This window comes from Halichoerus grypus, chromosome 3, assembly GCF_964656455.1.
Source record: "Halichoerus grypus chromosome 3, mHalGry1.hap1.1, whole genome shotgun sequence".
Lineage (NCBI taxonomy): Eukaryota > Metazoa > Chordata > Mammalia > Carnivora > Phocidae > Halichoerus > Halichoerus grypus.
The window spans coordinates 76,774,087-76,789,664 of NC_135714.1; the positions used below are offsets into that span (position 1 = coordinate 76,774,087).

Genomic DNA, 15,578 nt, shown 5'->3' on the forward strand with positions numbered 1-15,578 from the left:
GGGAGTCTGCTCCTCCCTCTGACCCTCCCCCCTCTCATGTTCTCTCTCTCTCTTTCTCTCTCTCTCAAATAAATAAAATCTTAAAAAAAAAAAAAAAAAAAAGGATGGAAAATAAAACTTTGAATAAGTCATTATTACTTGGTAGTAACCGTTTAGGATAAATACCTAGCAGAGAACTTAATGCTGTCATGTTGCATTTTTAAATATAGGTTATTTCAAGTTCATATTAACTGTCAGTATTTAGTTATTATTTCCATTTACTGACTTCTGTAGGAGGCCATGATTAAAAGATGAATCCAAAATTCATCTTTTCTACTTAAAATGGACTTCATTTTATATATAGTCTAGTACTGCTAGCTACTATTAACTGTTTTTCCTTGGATGTGCTCTACTAGTTTAATACAGTCGTATTATGTTCTTAACAAATGTCTTCATTTCATGTCCTTTTTTTCCCCACTTTTGTTCTGAAAATATAACAGTTCATGAAGCAAAGTGTGTAACAGTTGCAGATAACATATAAATTATACCCAAATTGGCTTCTTCTTAGTTGTGTAGAAGTTGTCTAATTATAACATTAAAATTTTCCTTTACCTACGCATTGCAGCTTTTATAACTTGATTACATGTACATAAATAATTATTGTATACAAGTGCATCAGTATTTATTTGAGCACCAACTATGTCCAGTGGTATCTTTCGGGTACTGGGTACTAGAAATGTATAAATAAAAATAATTTTAGAAAACATTAAGTCTCACTATGGTCCAGGCTCTTAAAAGGTATAACCTTTAACCTTTTTTTTTTTTTTTTTGGTGACAGCTATAATTGTGCAATCAGCAGTTCTGATGATCGTAGTCTGTTTCGACGGCTGAAACTTAATTACGCGATTTTTGATGAGGGCCATATGCTGAAGAATATGGGCTCCATCCGCTACCAGCACCTTATGACAATTAATGTAAGATATTTTGTGAATTTTTCCAATTATAATGAGGTTATGTGTTTTAATGTATTTAGTATTTTATATCAGGGTCAGTGGACTTTTTCTTTAAAGGTCCAGTAATAAATATTTCATGTCTTATAGGTCTTCCTCTGTGACTTGTTCTTTGCTTTTGTTTTTGTTTTGTTTTATAACCCTTTAGAAGTTTAAAAACCATTTTTATTAGCTCATGAGCCTCAATTTACCAACCCCTGTTCTGTATGATAAACTTTATGCATATCAAATACAATCAAGTTACCTACTTATAGAATGAAACCATGAGTTTTCACATTCTACCTTAGATGATAATTTACAAGATGATAATTTTTCTAAATTACTAGTCTTTCATCACAGAATGTTACATTATTAATAATGGTTTTAATTTTTTCCCCCTACTGAATAGTATAGACAGGAAGGACTTAGCTCTTTAAAAAAAAAGAAAGCTAATCTAAATTTTACTTTCACAGGCAAATAACCGTTTGCTGCTCACAGGCACACCTGTACAGAATAATCTGCTAGAGCTCATGTCCCTGTTGAACTTTGTTATGCCGCACATGTTTAGTAGTAGCACCAGTGAAATACGAAGAATGTTTTCTTCTAAAACAGTAAGCATACGTTTGTATTTTCTCCCAAATATGTTACTTTTTGTTTTATATAGGCCACTCTTATTTTTTTTTGTTTTCATAGTGTATACGTGATACCAGTTAAGTTTAAGTAGTTGATATCCCTGTACTTGGATGACTTGGGAAGTCTGCCAAAATACCATGGGAAATAAATTGGTGACTTCTGTAATTGATATCCAAAAGATTTGGTTTTAATATCCTAATTTTCTGAAATGACAATTTTAAATTAGTGGAGTGTTCAGATATATAATATGTGGGGAAGGTTTCGTCATTGCATTTACCTTGTTAAAATTTGGTAGATTAGTAGCATTTCTTTATAGGTAAACTGTAGAACTGGACAAAGGTAGAATATCCAGAAAACTCCTGTACTGGGAAATATGTTTTGAAATAAAAGTCCATAAATTCAAAAGTAACAATATTTTTTTTTAATTCATTTATTTTAGAGAGAGAGCATGAGGGGACAGGTGGAGGGGTGAGGCATGCAGAGGGAGAGGGAGAATCTCAAGCAGATTCCTGGCTGAGCCCATGACCCGGCAGGCCACGACCTGGAGGCCACAACCTGAGTCAGAACCTAGAGTCAGACGCTCAACCTACTGTGCCATCCAGGCACCCCAAAGTAACAATTTCTTACAGTTACGCTTAAAGAAACTCTGTATAGAAGAAAATCTGGTTAATTTTCTCCATGTTGCTTAGAAAAAGTTACAGTATAGGGGAGCCTGGGTGGCTCAGTTGGTTAAGTGTCTTACTCTTGATTTCAGCCCAGGTCGTGATCTCGGGGTCGTAAGATTGAGCCCCACTTCAGGCTCCGCACTCAGCGTGGGGTCTTGAGATTCTTTCTCTCCCTCTTCTGCCCCTCCCCCCTGCATTCTCTCTCTCTCTCTGTCTGTCTCAATAAATGAAAAGAGGAAGGAGGGAGGGAAGGAAAAATCTTTTAAGAAAGAAAAAATGCAGGGGCACCTGGGTGGCTCAGTTGTTAAGCGTCTGCCTTTGGCTCAGGTCATGATCCCAGGGTTCTGGGATCGAGCCCCGCATCGGGCTCCCTGCTCGGCGGGAATCCTGCTTCTCTCTCTCCTACTCCCTCTGCTTGTGTTCCCTCTCTCACTGTGTCTCTCCCTGTGAAATAAATAAATAAAATCTTTAAAAAAAAAAAAGAAAAAGTACAATATAAAGAAAAAGAACAGTATAGTCTTCAGGAACTCCTACTAAATTCTCCAGTACAGCAATGTTTATATAGATTCTTGACTGTCTCCCAAGTCACATATATTTTGCAGGAATTCTCTATGATATTCTTCCACTGCACCTTAACTGCCTTTTAAACTTTCACTAATGTATTCACTCCCACTTGATGGCCTAGTAGATTATAGAATATGGAGGACTTCTTCACATCTTAGAATAAAATTCCACTTCTTTAATTCTCCAAAATTAACAGGCCTTGACTAGGAACCATCCCTGTCTTTTAGAACATATGGTGTACATCACCTGCACTAGCATTCTTTTGGGGTCATTTTTCTAGAAATAAATATAAGTTTTCTGTCTCTCTCTTCCCCTTCTCCTCTTCTCCCCACCCTGTTAAACACACACACACACACACACACTTTCATGAGAGCTATCTGGTAATTAGTTAATAACTCATTAGTTATGACTTAAACTTCTGGACACCATCCTAGGGCAGTTCCATTTTATTAGCTCAGCAGAGTACCTGAAACCTCAAAATACATATGGAGCTTGAAGAGGTAGGTTAATAGCCCAGAGTTGAAATGTGAAATTCCATCTAGAATGAAGTGAGTTTCTGTGGAAAATAACTCAGAGATTGTAGTGAGGTTGATTTTCATGTTCTGTAATATTGTTAACTGTGATCATTTAAATGAGTAATTTCTAAAAGGATGTGTTCTTTTTTTTACTTAGAAATCAGCAGATGAGCAAAGTATATATGAAAAGGAGAGAATAGCACATGCAAAACAAATTATAAAACCATTTATTCTCAGAAGGGTAAAAGAAGAGGTAACTTATCTGCATATTTATTATGATGATTGTTTTTTAAAAATCTGTTTTCTTTATTTGAATGATCTGTTTAAACTGTTTCCCTTTCTCAGGTTCTCAAGCAGCTACCCCCCAAGAAAGATCGAATTGAATTGTGTGCAATGTCAGAGAAACAGGAGCAACTCTATTTGGGTCTTTTCAACAGATTGAAAAAATCTATCAATAACATGGGTATAATCTGATTTTCACAATTGCATGTGAAAAATAATCCTGTACTGGGGCTACATGTTCTTTAGTCATGTTATAGTGGGATTTGCTCATTTTTAAAAATTACTTAGAATTTGAAGAAATAATTTTAAACTTTTTGTTTGCATTGAGATGTATTTCAGCACACAGCTGTCAACTTCGGTTTTGTTTTTTTGTTTTTAATGTGTGCTCTTTGGATCACAGAAAAAAACACAGAAATGTGCAATGTCATGATGCAATTGAGAAAAATGGCCAATCATCCTTTATTACATCGCCAATATTACACAGCTGAAAAGCTCAAGGAAATGTCTCAGCTTATGCTAAAGGTAAGGATTTCATATTATGTTAACACTAACCTTTATTAACACTGTTAAACATAAGGTTAAATTGTTAGGCTAGCTCAAGATCAGTCGAGCCTAATGAACATATTGATCCATTAACCCCATATTTAAGAAAAGCATTTTTAAGACAAAGTTCCAGATAATTTAGGGGAACATAAGAGCCAAGAGGACTGACAGTCTGTATTAGGAGTCAGCAAACTATGGCCTTAGGGCCAAATATGACAGTGGCTATTTTTATAAAGTTTTATTTTAACACAGCCCCGTCTTTCTGTTGCTTTTTTTTGTGACTGCTTTCTCAATACAGACATACCTCAGAAATATTGCAGGTTTGGCTCCAGACCACTGCAAGGGAGTCAAATGAATTTTTTTGTTTCCCTGTGCATATAAAAGTTATGTTTACACTGTACTGTAGTCAAATTAAGTGTGCAGTAGCATTATGTCTAAAAAAAGTATATACTTAAAAAATACTTTGTTGCTAAAAAAAAAAATGCTACTGTCATCTGAGCTTCCAGCAAGTTATAATCACTGATCAACATAACAAATATAATAGTAATGAAAAAGTTTGAAATATTTTAAGATTTACCAGAGACACAAAATGAGCAATATTGTTGGAAAATGGCACCAGTTGGCTTGGTCGACACAGGGTTGCCACGAACCTTCACATTATCTGTGAAACCCATACACAAAAATGAAGCAGGGTATGCCTGTACAAGGGCAGAGTTGACGAGTTGCAGAACAGGTCGTTGTGCCCCCAGAGCTTCCTGAAACGTTCATTGTCTGGCCCTTTACAGAAAGTGTGCCAACTCCTGATTGAGACTGCCATAATGCACTTCTTTATTTTACCAAAAGGATCCCTCAGATTTTATGTCCAGGGCAGTGAGTTGTTTTTCTCCATTTGTTGTCTTCATTTTTTTCTTTATTATATTTTGTCTATAGTTTTATTAATCTTTATTTTTGCCTCATTCTCCCTTAGCACCCACCTGTAGTTCTCCTTTATAGATCTTTGTGTTAAAAGCAACTATTTGCTTTTTAAAATGTTTTTATATTATTTTAAATTTATTATGGAAATTTTCAAACGTGTAAGTAGAGAGAATTGTATAATGAAATCCTCTGCCCATGTCATCACCCATTTTTTTTACAGTTATTATCTAGAATGATGCTACTCTTGTTTCATCTAGATCCCTCCCCAGGATTATTGTGAACCAAATTCTAGACATTACTTCATCTCTAAATATTTCAGGACATTGTCTCTAAAACAATAAGGACGTTTCCCCCTTTATTGTACCTAGAATAATGAATATTATTTTCCTTTGTTAAATTGTACCATGTAACATGTGCTATTTAGCTACTTAATATTTTATCAGATGTAAACAATTTTATTCGAGTGTTCTGGTCGTATTATAAATTATCTTCATTTTGAAGTGTGAATTGTTCTGTTTTGTTTTAAGGAACCTACACATTGTGAGGCGAACCCTGACTTGATCTTTGAAGATATGGAAGTTATGACAGACTTTGAATTACATGTACTTTGTAAGCAGTATCGACATATTAATAACTTCCAGTTAGACATGGACTTGATTTTAGATTCTGGAAAATTCCGAGTTTTAGGATGCATCTTGTCTGAATTGAAACAGAAGGTAATAAAGAATGCTACTTCTCTTGTTTTTTCCAATTAAACTTCTTTAAGATAATTCTGGCATGATTTGACTTCCTTGAAGTTTTAGCCTATGTCTATTATATATGTTTCTAGAAATTAATGCTTTGAACGTTTAGAGGATATTATTTGGGGATATGTTTTCCGGATTACTTTTCCTCTATTGAGTTTGAGAAAGAAAAATAGAAGTTAGTAGAATACATCTGTATTGATTTTTTTTTTTTTTAAAGATTTTATTTACTCATTTGACAGAGACACAGCGAAAGAGGGAACACAAGCATGGGGAGTGGGAGAGGGAGAAGCAGGCTTCCCGCTGATCATGGAGCCCGATGTGGGGCTTGATCCCAGGACCCCAGGATCATTATATAATAGACATTTGCTGTGATCACCTGATTTTTGTTAAAGAAGCAGTTGATCATTAGATTCTTAGAATTTTATTTTTCCATGTTTCTAATCCATATATGTATTTTCACAGGGTGATAGAGTTGTATTATTTAGCCAATTTACCATGATGCTGGATATTTTAGAGGTTCTCTTAAAACATCATCAGCATAGGTACCTCAGATTAGATGGGAAGACTCAGATTTCTGAAAGGTTGGTATGTTTCACTTCAGTTTCAGAAAATCTCCACCTCACCTTTAAATAAGAATAAACGTTGGAATTTTAAATGTATATAAAGCATTTGAATGAATTGTATTGCTTTTGAGTCTTTTGTGTGGTTATTTCAAACCATTGTCTTAAGATAAGGAAAATTTTCTAAGTTTTTGATCTGAATTGCATAGAAATCTATTTCGATACCGAATTAGAATGTTTTCCCCTTTAAGACTCATTCAGACCCTTGAAGCACCTTACCTTTAAACCAAGATTGTTTAAAAAACAAAAACCAAGATGGTTTTAAAATCTTGGGCTTTTCGTATTTTAAGAGTAATTGAATAAGTTTGGTTTGTTTATTTTTTTAATTCCCAAAGATTAAAAGATTGTCTTAAAAAAAGAAAACTGCATTACATCTTTAGGTTTATTTTTTATCAGCCAGAATGATTTTTTTCCCCTGCAGTAAAGATAGAAGTCATGCTAAAAGGGAATACACTGCTCTAGTTTGATCTTGAGATCTTTAGTTCATCTGGTATCAAGAGCAGCCACTAACAGACTTCTGAGAAGGCTAAAGATTGAAAAGCCGTATGCAAAATTTAGATAAGCCAGAAGTCATTAAACAAAGGAGAAAATAACCCTTTAGCATTACTCAAACCCAAATAGTTGAATTAAAGTGAGAATTAATAGAAAGAGAAATGGAATAGAAAAGAAGTTGGTGAATTGGGAAGGTCTTTCAGTAAAATCACTGCAGGAAAGGTAACTGTATTGCCAAGAGCATGTATTTACATCTTCAGGGTTTTTTTTCCATGTAGTGTGATTGTTTTCAGTTTTAGTTGTATACATTTTAGTGAAATATAGCCTAATATATTTATCTTATAGGATTCACCTAATTGACGAGTTTAATACCGATATGGATATCTTTGTGTTTCTGCTGTCAACAAAAGCTGGTGGCCTAGGAATAAACCTCACTTCAGCGAATGTTGTTATACTTCATGATATTGACTGTAACCCGTACAATGACAAACAAGCAGAAGATAGATGCCATAGAGTAGGCCAGACTAAGTAAGTGTTTTGAGTTGAAATTTATTTTTAACTAAATGCCAATTTAATTTGTATATAATAGTAGAATATAGTCTGTCAGTGTCCTGCTTCAGTGTTTTTATTTTCAGCAAAGCATGGCTGGTGATACGTTTCATACCAGCAGTGTTGAATATGAACTTCACTATATAACCTGTTCATTTTCGAGTAGTTAAAGCAAAATAACCTCCCACCTCACCCCAATTAGTTCTGCAGCTGATGAAAACAAAGTATTACCAGTTGTTCAGCCCCTTTGAAAAATATTAGTAGTTAAAAAGTCTTGTTAGATCCCTTAAGAGCCAGATAGACAGTAAAATGTATACCATTGCTACCTTGTTATCCTTTAGGAAATACATTATTTGAGTTGTAGATATTTTAGGTGAAGGTTCATTTTGACATTGGACCATAAAGAGGTGCCAGTACCCCTAACTCAACTCTGTTTTCACATGTAAGTAGTGAATAATCAGTGTTTTCTGTGTGGAGTGTGTTACTATATTTCCAAAAGTTATTGATAAATTCATTTATGAATCAGATATTTATCTGTACCTGTTATGGGACTAAAACTTCCTGTGTAATCTTTGTACTTCACTATGCTTTCTTACTTTTTATACTGAATTATTTAGTGGAACCTGACAAGCAAAGCATGTTCCTTTTTATTTTTTTTTATTTTTGTTTTTGTTTTTGTTTAACATGTTCCTTTTTAAAATGAATACCTATCTGATCCCAGACTGTTTGTTGTAGTAAGTTTTACCAGTAATTTTTGGAGTACAGATATCTTGGATTAATAAGAAACGTTGTTTAAAAGTTACATGCTCAGAAAACATCAATCCCAAGTTTGAATAAAAGGGAATTTAAAGTTATGGATATATTTGTTATACAATCTTCAGATTATTCTTATTGAACTCTAAGATGTTTCATATAGCTTATATGTAGCCAAATAATTTTATATTAAGTAACCAACGGACATATCTTCTGTTTTCTTTAGAGAAGTACTAGTTATAAAATTAATAAGCCAAGGGACAATTGAAGAATCCATGCTAAAAATTAACCAACAGAAATTGAAACTAGAACAAGATATGACCACAGTCGATGAAGGTAAGTTGTTTGTAAACAGAAACATCAATATTTATTTATATGAAAAGGCATCAAATTAGTAGCAAGGGATTAACAAAAATGGCCCAAATCCTTCACTGGCATACAGTATAGAAAAAGCATGCTCATTTCAAACGTACTACAATAACTAAGATTATTTTGCCAGAATTGATGTAAACACTTGATTTTGGATAATTCTGTCTCTTCCATCCCTTATCTCTTGATGCCAAAGCATCCCCGAAATAAAATTAGTTCTATAATTTTATCCACAATTTTATAATTTATTTACTACATAAGTAACACATATGAATCCCCAAGAATTAAAATACATGGTGTAATATTAATTTCTTAAGAACGGTAACATTTACATTAATTTCATTTTGACCAGTAAATACTTCACTGTACTAAAGTGCAATAAAATGCATTTTTTTCCTCAAAAATTTAGTAATTTCAGATTGAAGTTGGTTGGGTACTAGAAAGAACCCTCTAAGAGAACCCTCTTCATTCCACCTTTTTGAAAAGAGTAGTTTTTAAATAAAGTTTTCCATTTTTGAAAAGATAATACATTCACATAGTTCAAGATTCAAAAGATATAAAAAGCAAACAAAGGCCTCCTTCTCACCCTATCCTCCATTTTCCCTCTAACAATGACACGTTGACTTTTATTAGCATGTGACCGCTCATTTTATGCAGATAGAAATAAGTATATGTATTCTTTTTCCCTTTTACACAACTTAGCATGCAGTCTTTTACATCTTACTTTTCTTATTTAATGTTAAATTTAACTGGATACAAGCTGTTTAATCATTATTCTAATAAGTAAGGATCTTCCTAATGTTGATCATTGTTTGTTTCAATTCAGCAAACTTCCATTGAATATTTACTAGGTCCCAGTATTTTGCTGGGCACTTTGTGCTTATAAAGAGTTCAGGGTATTTTAATCTGTCTTTGAGAAGAGAGAGAGAGGGAGGGAGGTGTGTATGGTGAAATTAGTAGATGTCCTTCCTGTATAGCATTTATTTCAGGGTGTTTCAGGCTGGGGAGGCAGGCATTAAAGAAAGTTTGAGTAGAAGCAGCTGTGATGATTATAACTTAAACAGTTACTAAGCCTTGTGTGGAGGGGTCAACTTGCCAATATCAGATTATCTAGCAGAAGCAATAGAAGGCAGATTCCATAGCACAACATTTTTTCCTGACTGTTTTGTTAGGGCATCTTTTCAAATTTAGTAAAACAATTAAATACCTGTTCTCCTTTAGCACTGCTGCCACCTTTCCAGATACATAGTTTTTATTCTAACAGTAAGTCTTTAAATAGAATCATCATAGTTAGTTGGGGTTTCAGCAGTTTGATGGTTGGAGTCCCCACTGTCTTTAACTATATAGGTTGCTTCTCATGGGCTATTCATTTCCCCAGGAACATATTCACCAATCTTTTGTGAAATGAGGATGGTGGGACATAGAGTATAAACCTACTGACTGCATTATTAGAGCTAAGGAGAAGCCGGGGGGGGAGGAAGGGCTGTTGTCCTATTTATATAGTTAATTTTCCTGTTCCAGTATAGCTTCACTGTCTTCTATGCCCATATTTGGCATTCCTCTGATTCAGACTTTCCAAAGAATAAACTTCATTTGTGTATCTGGGGTAAATGGCTGGCTCTGTTGGGCAGGCTTTAGATGTTCTACTCTTCTATCTGTTTTAGCTCTGTATATTCCCCATCCTTTGGGAGCCATGCATTACCTCTGTCTTGAGTTGGGGCGGTGAGGGGGAGTCGGGAGGGAGGGGTGTGGTTAGATTCTGAGTATGAAGTAACATTCTTGCATTTTCTGTGTGCTCACTTAAGTTTTTGCTTTGTCTATTCTGCTAAAGTCAACTTCCATTCTTCCATTTGCTTTTCATCTTCCAAAATTTGTTGACAGCTCTCTCCTCACTGTTGTTTTTTTCTTCTGTTCTTTTCTCTTTTGTATAATGCCCCTGATTTCTTTTTTCCATGGCATTTTAATGGCATTTCAGATGAGACCAGTGTATATCCAGTCATGTCTAGTCATAATTCACATAAATTATTTGTATTTATATAAATTTGTTTAGTCTAAAGTTTTACCTGTTATTTTCACATCAAGTATCTGTTAGAATAGCAACTTATTTCAGCTATGCTTTTAGGCTGTTACCTGTAAAGCATTTATTACAAAGAATCATTCCCCCATTTATCACTCTTTCTTTCTGTAGGAAATTTTACTCTGTCTTGTTAAAGCTATTTGTATCAGTTTTTTCTGGTATGTGTTTTATTTGGTAGGGTAAGGATAAAATAATGTCTTTATTCTCTTAACTGTAATGATTTTATCATCTTTGCTTCTGCTTCTGCTTATTCATTTAAATAACTGGACACTGACCTAACGAGAGTACATGTACCCTTTTCATCTCTCACAGTGAGGTTCTTTTCCACTGTAAACAAAAAGCATATTTGTAATTGAGTGTGTCTGTGCTTCATGTTAACAATCTGTATGCCCCCCTTTCCATGAAACTGTGAAAGATAAGTACCATGATTCCTCTCAGAAATGCTTGTCAGATTTTTGTATTTCTAGAGCTTGCCTTAGTGGTTCTCAAAGTGTAGTCCCTGGACCAACAGCAACAACATCACCTGGGAAATTGTCTTGAAATGCAAATTCCCAAGCCCAGCTCCATCCCTATTCAGTCAGAAATTGGGAATGGAACTCAGTAATCTGGTTGGTGTTCTGATACATGCTAAATCTCTTAATGTGATTAATAGATTTTCTACCTTTTAAAATGGAAATTTTCATGCAGAGATGTTAAAAGCATAGTATAAATGAATTTAGCAGTTGTAAACATTTTGCTTCATACTTCCTTTTTTTCCTCATGAACCATTTCAGTCAGTTGTAGACATGACACATCATTCTGAATATTTTAGCATTCCCTCTGAGTTGCCAATTACATCCAAGAAAATTAACAGTAATTTCCAAATATTATCATGTTTTCCGAATTATCCCCTCGTCTTTTATAGCTTAAAAAAAAAAAATCCAGAGTTCACGAACCATTGCATTTTATTGCGTTATATCTTTAGTATCTTCAGACTTACAGGAGTCTCCTCACCCCTTTTCCTTCTTTTCACCCCTCCCTCCATTCCCAGAATACTGAATCTTGCACAGTCTTGTTGTCTTGTACTTTTGAATTCTTGTTGTCTTACTGTCTTCTGGAGCTGTCTGATTATTTAGTTGGGTCAGTTAATTTAACATGTTTCAAGTTAGATTTCATAGGCTGTTAAATCTATGGAAGAGCCTCAAGGCGCAAGGGTGTCCGCAAACTCCTTGAGAGTTTATGGAAATAGTCTGTGTTTCTTTGCATATGTGTTTTACTGAAAGAAGAGTAGATAAAAGTACTCACAATTTTAGATTATAACTGGGGTGTGTATGTGTGACAGAGAAGTGATTAGTTTGGCTGCATTTTAGCCACATCTAATTTATAAAATTATTCATTGCTATGAACGTACAAATATTTATGAATTGTCAACTATACCATTGTCACTATAAACTAATAAATCAGTTCATCTCTAAACAGTCTGAGTGATTAATTGACACAAGGTGTTTTCCTGCTTTAGAAAATCCTGGGGACACCTGGGTGGCCCAGTCAGTTGCGCGTCTGTCCGGCTCTTGGTTTCAGCTCAGGTCAGGATCTCATGGGTCGTGGGATCGAGCCCCGTGTCGGGCTCCACGCTCAGTGGGGGGTCTGCTTGAGATTCTCTCTCTCCCCCCCTCCCCCCACTCGGGAGTTCGCTCTCTCTCTCTCAGATAAATCTTTAAAAAAAATCCTGAATGCTTCCTGTGTAAGTGTCTAGATACTGGAGTCTCATTTAATTGAAATATGGGCAGACATTGGGAAAAGGTTATTTACAGTGAGCACTTTAATCTTCAACTGGTATGCCATATTCACAATTTTGTTTAGATATGCCAGTTAAGTCTATGTTAGTGATTATATCTTTGGATTGAAAATAAGGGTTTGGATGAATGATTTGATTGGTTGTCTTTATTTGCATTACTCAGTTTTGTTGCACAAATGTTTTTATCGAGTATACCTGAGTAGTAAATACTGTGCTATATGAATAGAATATGATCCAAATTAATACTTGCCTATCTTTTTTATTTATGTCAACTGAGAAACCTAGCCTCTAGATTACTGTGCTGGTAATATGAACATAAGCACAGAGGAAATAGCCTTAAATGTATGTAGGGATTTGCAAAGGTCGTTTTGTTTTGTTTTAGATTTATTTACTTACTTTAGAGAGCGTGCACGGTTGTGGGGGGCAGAGGAAGAGGGAAAGAGAAACTGAAGCAGATTCCACGCTGAGTGCGGAGCCCCTCGCAGGGCTCAGTCTCACGACCCTGAGATCTGGACCTGAAGCCAGAACCCAGAGTCAGGCACTTAACCGACTGTGCCACTCGGGCACCCCTCACGAGGGTTTTTAACAAGGAGTGACACTGAAGCAAGCTGGACCTTGAAAGATGATTAGGAATTCATGAAAGTTAGAGAAAATATATTTCGTAAAATATTTTTATTCAACTTTTAATGCCCCTTTCTGACCTGCAGGTGACGAAGGGAGTATGCCAGCAGATATAGCCACGTTACTAAAAACGTCAATGGGCCTGTGAAATTAAGAATTGTGAATTCCTAATAGATGAGGAAATATCAACTTGGTGCACTCAAGGACATTTACATTATGATGACCATGGGGTTTATGAACATTTATAACTTTTTATAATTTCCATATTACATTTCTCATAGTATGGACAACTTTTTTGCCACTAACTGAATTCTCCAGATGCTCACATGTGAAATTAAAAAAAAAAAAAAAAAAGCCACAAATAATGTAGTCCTGAAGATGTTGAATAATCATTTTACAAAACAGTTTTCTGAATGGGGATTAGTTGGTGATTGTTTGTAACAAATATGCTAATGCTTTAGAAATGTCAGTATTTTTGTAATTATTTCTACCTCCAAATATATATATATTGTCTTTCACTGGATAATGTGTGTAGATTTTTACATGTGCCTTATTTGACAATGCTTACGTCTTGTTTTTCCTTGTCTCATTTGAAGTTCTTTTTTTGTTAGTTTAAAGGACGCAGCTGTATAGATTATATAGCTTTCATTTTATTGCTATTTGAAGCAGATGTTCACCACTGTCAACAAGAACTCAACCTGAATTTAAAGGTGGCATTCCATTTACTAACACCCCCAGGTCCTTCCAAGTACTTCTGTTAAAACAAATTTGTTTGGCTAGGCACTAAGTTGTTTTCCAGTGAATAGTAACGAAGAAGCCCTTCTCTTGCTCCATGGATTAATTCCTTCTGTTCATTTCCCCACTGCACTAATTGTGCTTATTACTCTGCCTATTCTTGTGCATGTTTTCATTGATTTCCCTCTCCTGGCTTTTGCTTCTCTTGAAACTGTTGCCCAGTCACTTCTGCTCCAGTTCTCTTTACTCTAAATAGTAGTTTATTCCTGCTACGTCTCCACGTATCAGCAAAATGTGGGTAACATTTGTCTAACCTGGCAGAACAGATTAACAGGCTATTTCACTTCAAAGCAGACTGAATGTGACTTCATATTAAGGCAGCGTTAGGTACTGCATGGAAATAGGTCATTAACTTTAAACACTTCTCAAAATATAATTTATCAGTTTCCAGAATTTCCAGTACAGGACCTCCTGAAGAGAGAGCCATTGTTCAATTCCAATTCAGTGTGGGTGACAAAGTGAAATTTAGAAGAAGTAAAGTTGTCTATTTGATATTTAACTCTTTATTAAATCTTTCTTTAAATTTTTGCCTGTCAGTCTATCTTGCTGTTTTTATTATACATCAGTTTCTTTGTATAACTTGTGAGTTTCATGTGTTTTGTTTTTATTATGTAAATATCATTATAAATAAACTTATTTATAAATCACAGACTTGTTAATTTTGGAGATTGTACTTTCAAGGCATCCTGACTTGCTAAGATGCTTAGGTCATATAATACTCTGGAGTTAGAAGAGTAATGAAGCTCTCAAAGCAATCTTCAGATATTACAGACTCTGAAAACTGATGATTCAGTAGATTTACCCAATCTTGAAGGTATATTGAATATAATCGATATATTTTAGTATAATGGGGCTAGAAGGAATCTACAAATACTATTACTACCTCTTCCTACATCGCAGGACCCAAATCACTTAGATTGTTGGAAATACTACCTTTCAAAATCTCATAATGGATTTCTTAATAACTTTTCTGTGGTAATGTGTCTTCAGTGATAGGCTGTTTCTTTTGTTGTTATTAAGTCCATATTTAATGAGATGTAGTTGAGTTCTCCCTGTCATGCTCTATTATGTCTTGGGCTTAATAAAAATATTTGTGATCATAAGTTGTATTTTCACACCCTTTTTAATAGTTTCTAACTCTCCCTTTACCTTTAAAATGAGATCATTTGTGCTTAAATATTATCTATTTCTCAATAAACTGGAATTTATTACTTAGGATATATTCCCCCCATTAGTCCTTCCATTGGACTGATGTTCATAGGAACATCGTAATCTATTACCAGTAGTAAAGAGCATGTGAAGCCATAGTTGGAATATCATCTTGACCAATTGAAGCAACTTTTATTTTTTAATGCAACTTACAAGGTAGAAGACATATGCCTTATGTGTTTCATAACTGTATTCCTGAGGCCATAGACTTGTAACTTTATACCAACACATACTTATATTGCAACATTAACTACTGTTGTTTCTAACTTTGGTGTTACTGTATAGAGGTTGGACAGGAGTATTAGGAGATTTGGGTGACCCTAAGCAAGACACTTAAAATGTCCATAAAATTAAGGAACTGATTCTTTTAACTCTTTTCTTCCCAGAATGTGTGTTTTCTGGTTACAATCTGCAATTCTGATTCATTCATATTCTCTCATGCTTGCTCACTCAGCAAGGAGCCATTTATTTTGGGTACAGGGTGG

General features: G+C 34.8%; 1 protein-coding gene across 4 annotated transcripts in view; it reads left to right on the plus strand.

Moving 5' to 3' along the window:
• The window catches only part of SMARCAD1 (SNF2 related chromatin remodeling ATPase with DExD box 1), a 74,821-nt gene extending 61,366 nt beyond the window's left edge, over positions 1-13,455 (plus strand). For all 4 annotated transcript variants that reach the window (XM_078068972.1, XM_036091799.2, XM_078068971.1 and 1 more), the window contains exons 15-24: positions 818-953; positions 1,442-1,579; positions 3,503-3,598; positions 3,691-3,808; positions 4,028-4,149; positions 5,613-5,801; positions 6,294-6,412; positions 7,289-7,471; positions 8,472-8,581; positions 13,176-13,455. In XM_078068972.1, coding sequence (XP_077925098.1) covers positions 818-953; positions 1,442-1,579; positions 3,503-3,598; positions 3,691-3,808; positions 4,028-4,149; positions 5,613-5,801; positions 6,294-6,412; positions 7,289-7,471; positions 8,472-8,581; positions 13,176-13,237 — 1,273 coding nt within the window. In that variant the 3' untranslated portion in view covers positions 13,238-13,455. The remainder of the gene's footprint in view (positions 1-817; positions 954-1,441; positions 1,580-3,502; positions 3,599-3,690; positions 3,809-4,027; positions 4,150-5,612; positions 5,802-6,293; positions 6,413-7,288; positions 7,472-8,471; positions 8,582-13,175) is intronic.
• Positions 13,456-15,578: the final 2,123 nt, after the last annotated feature.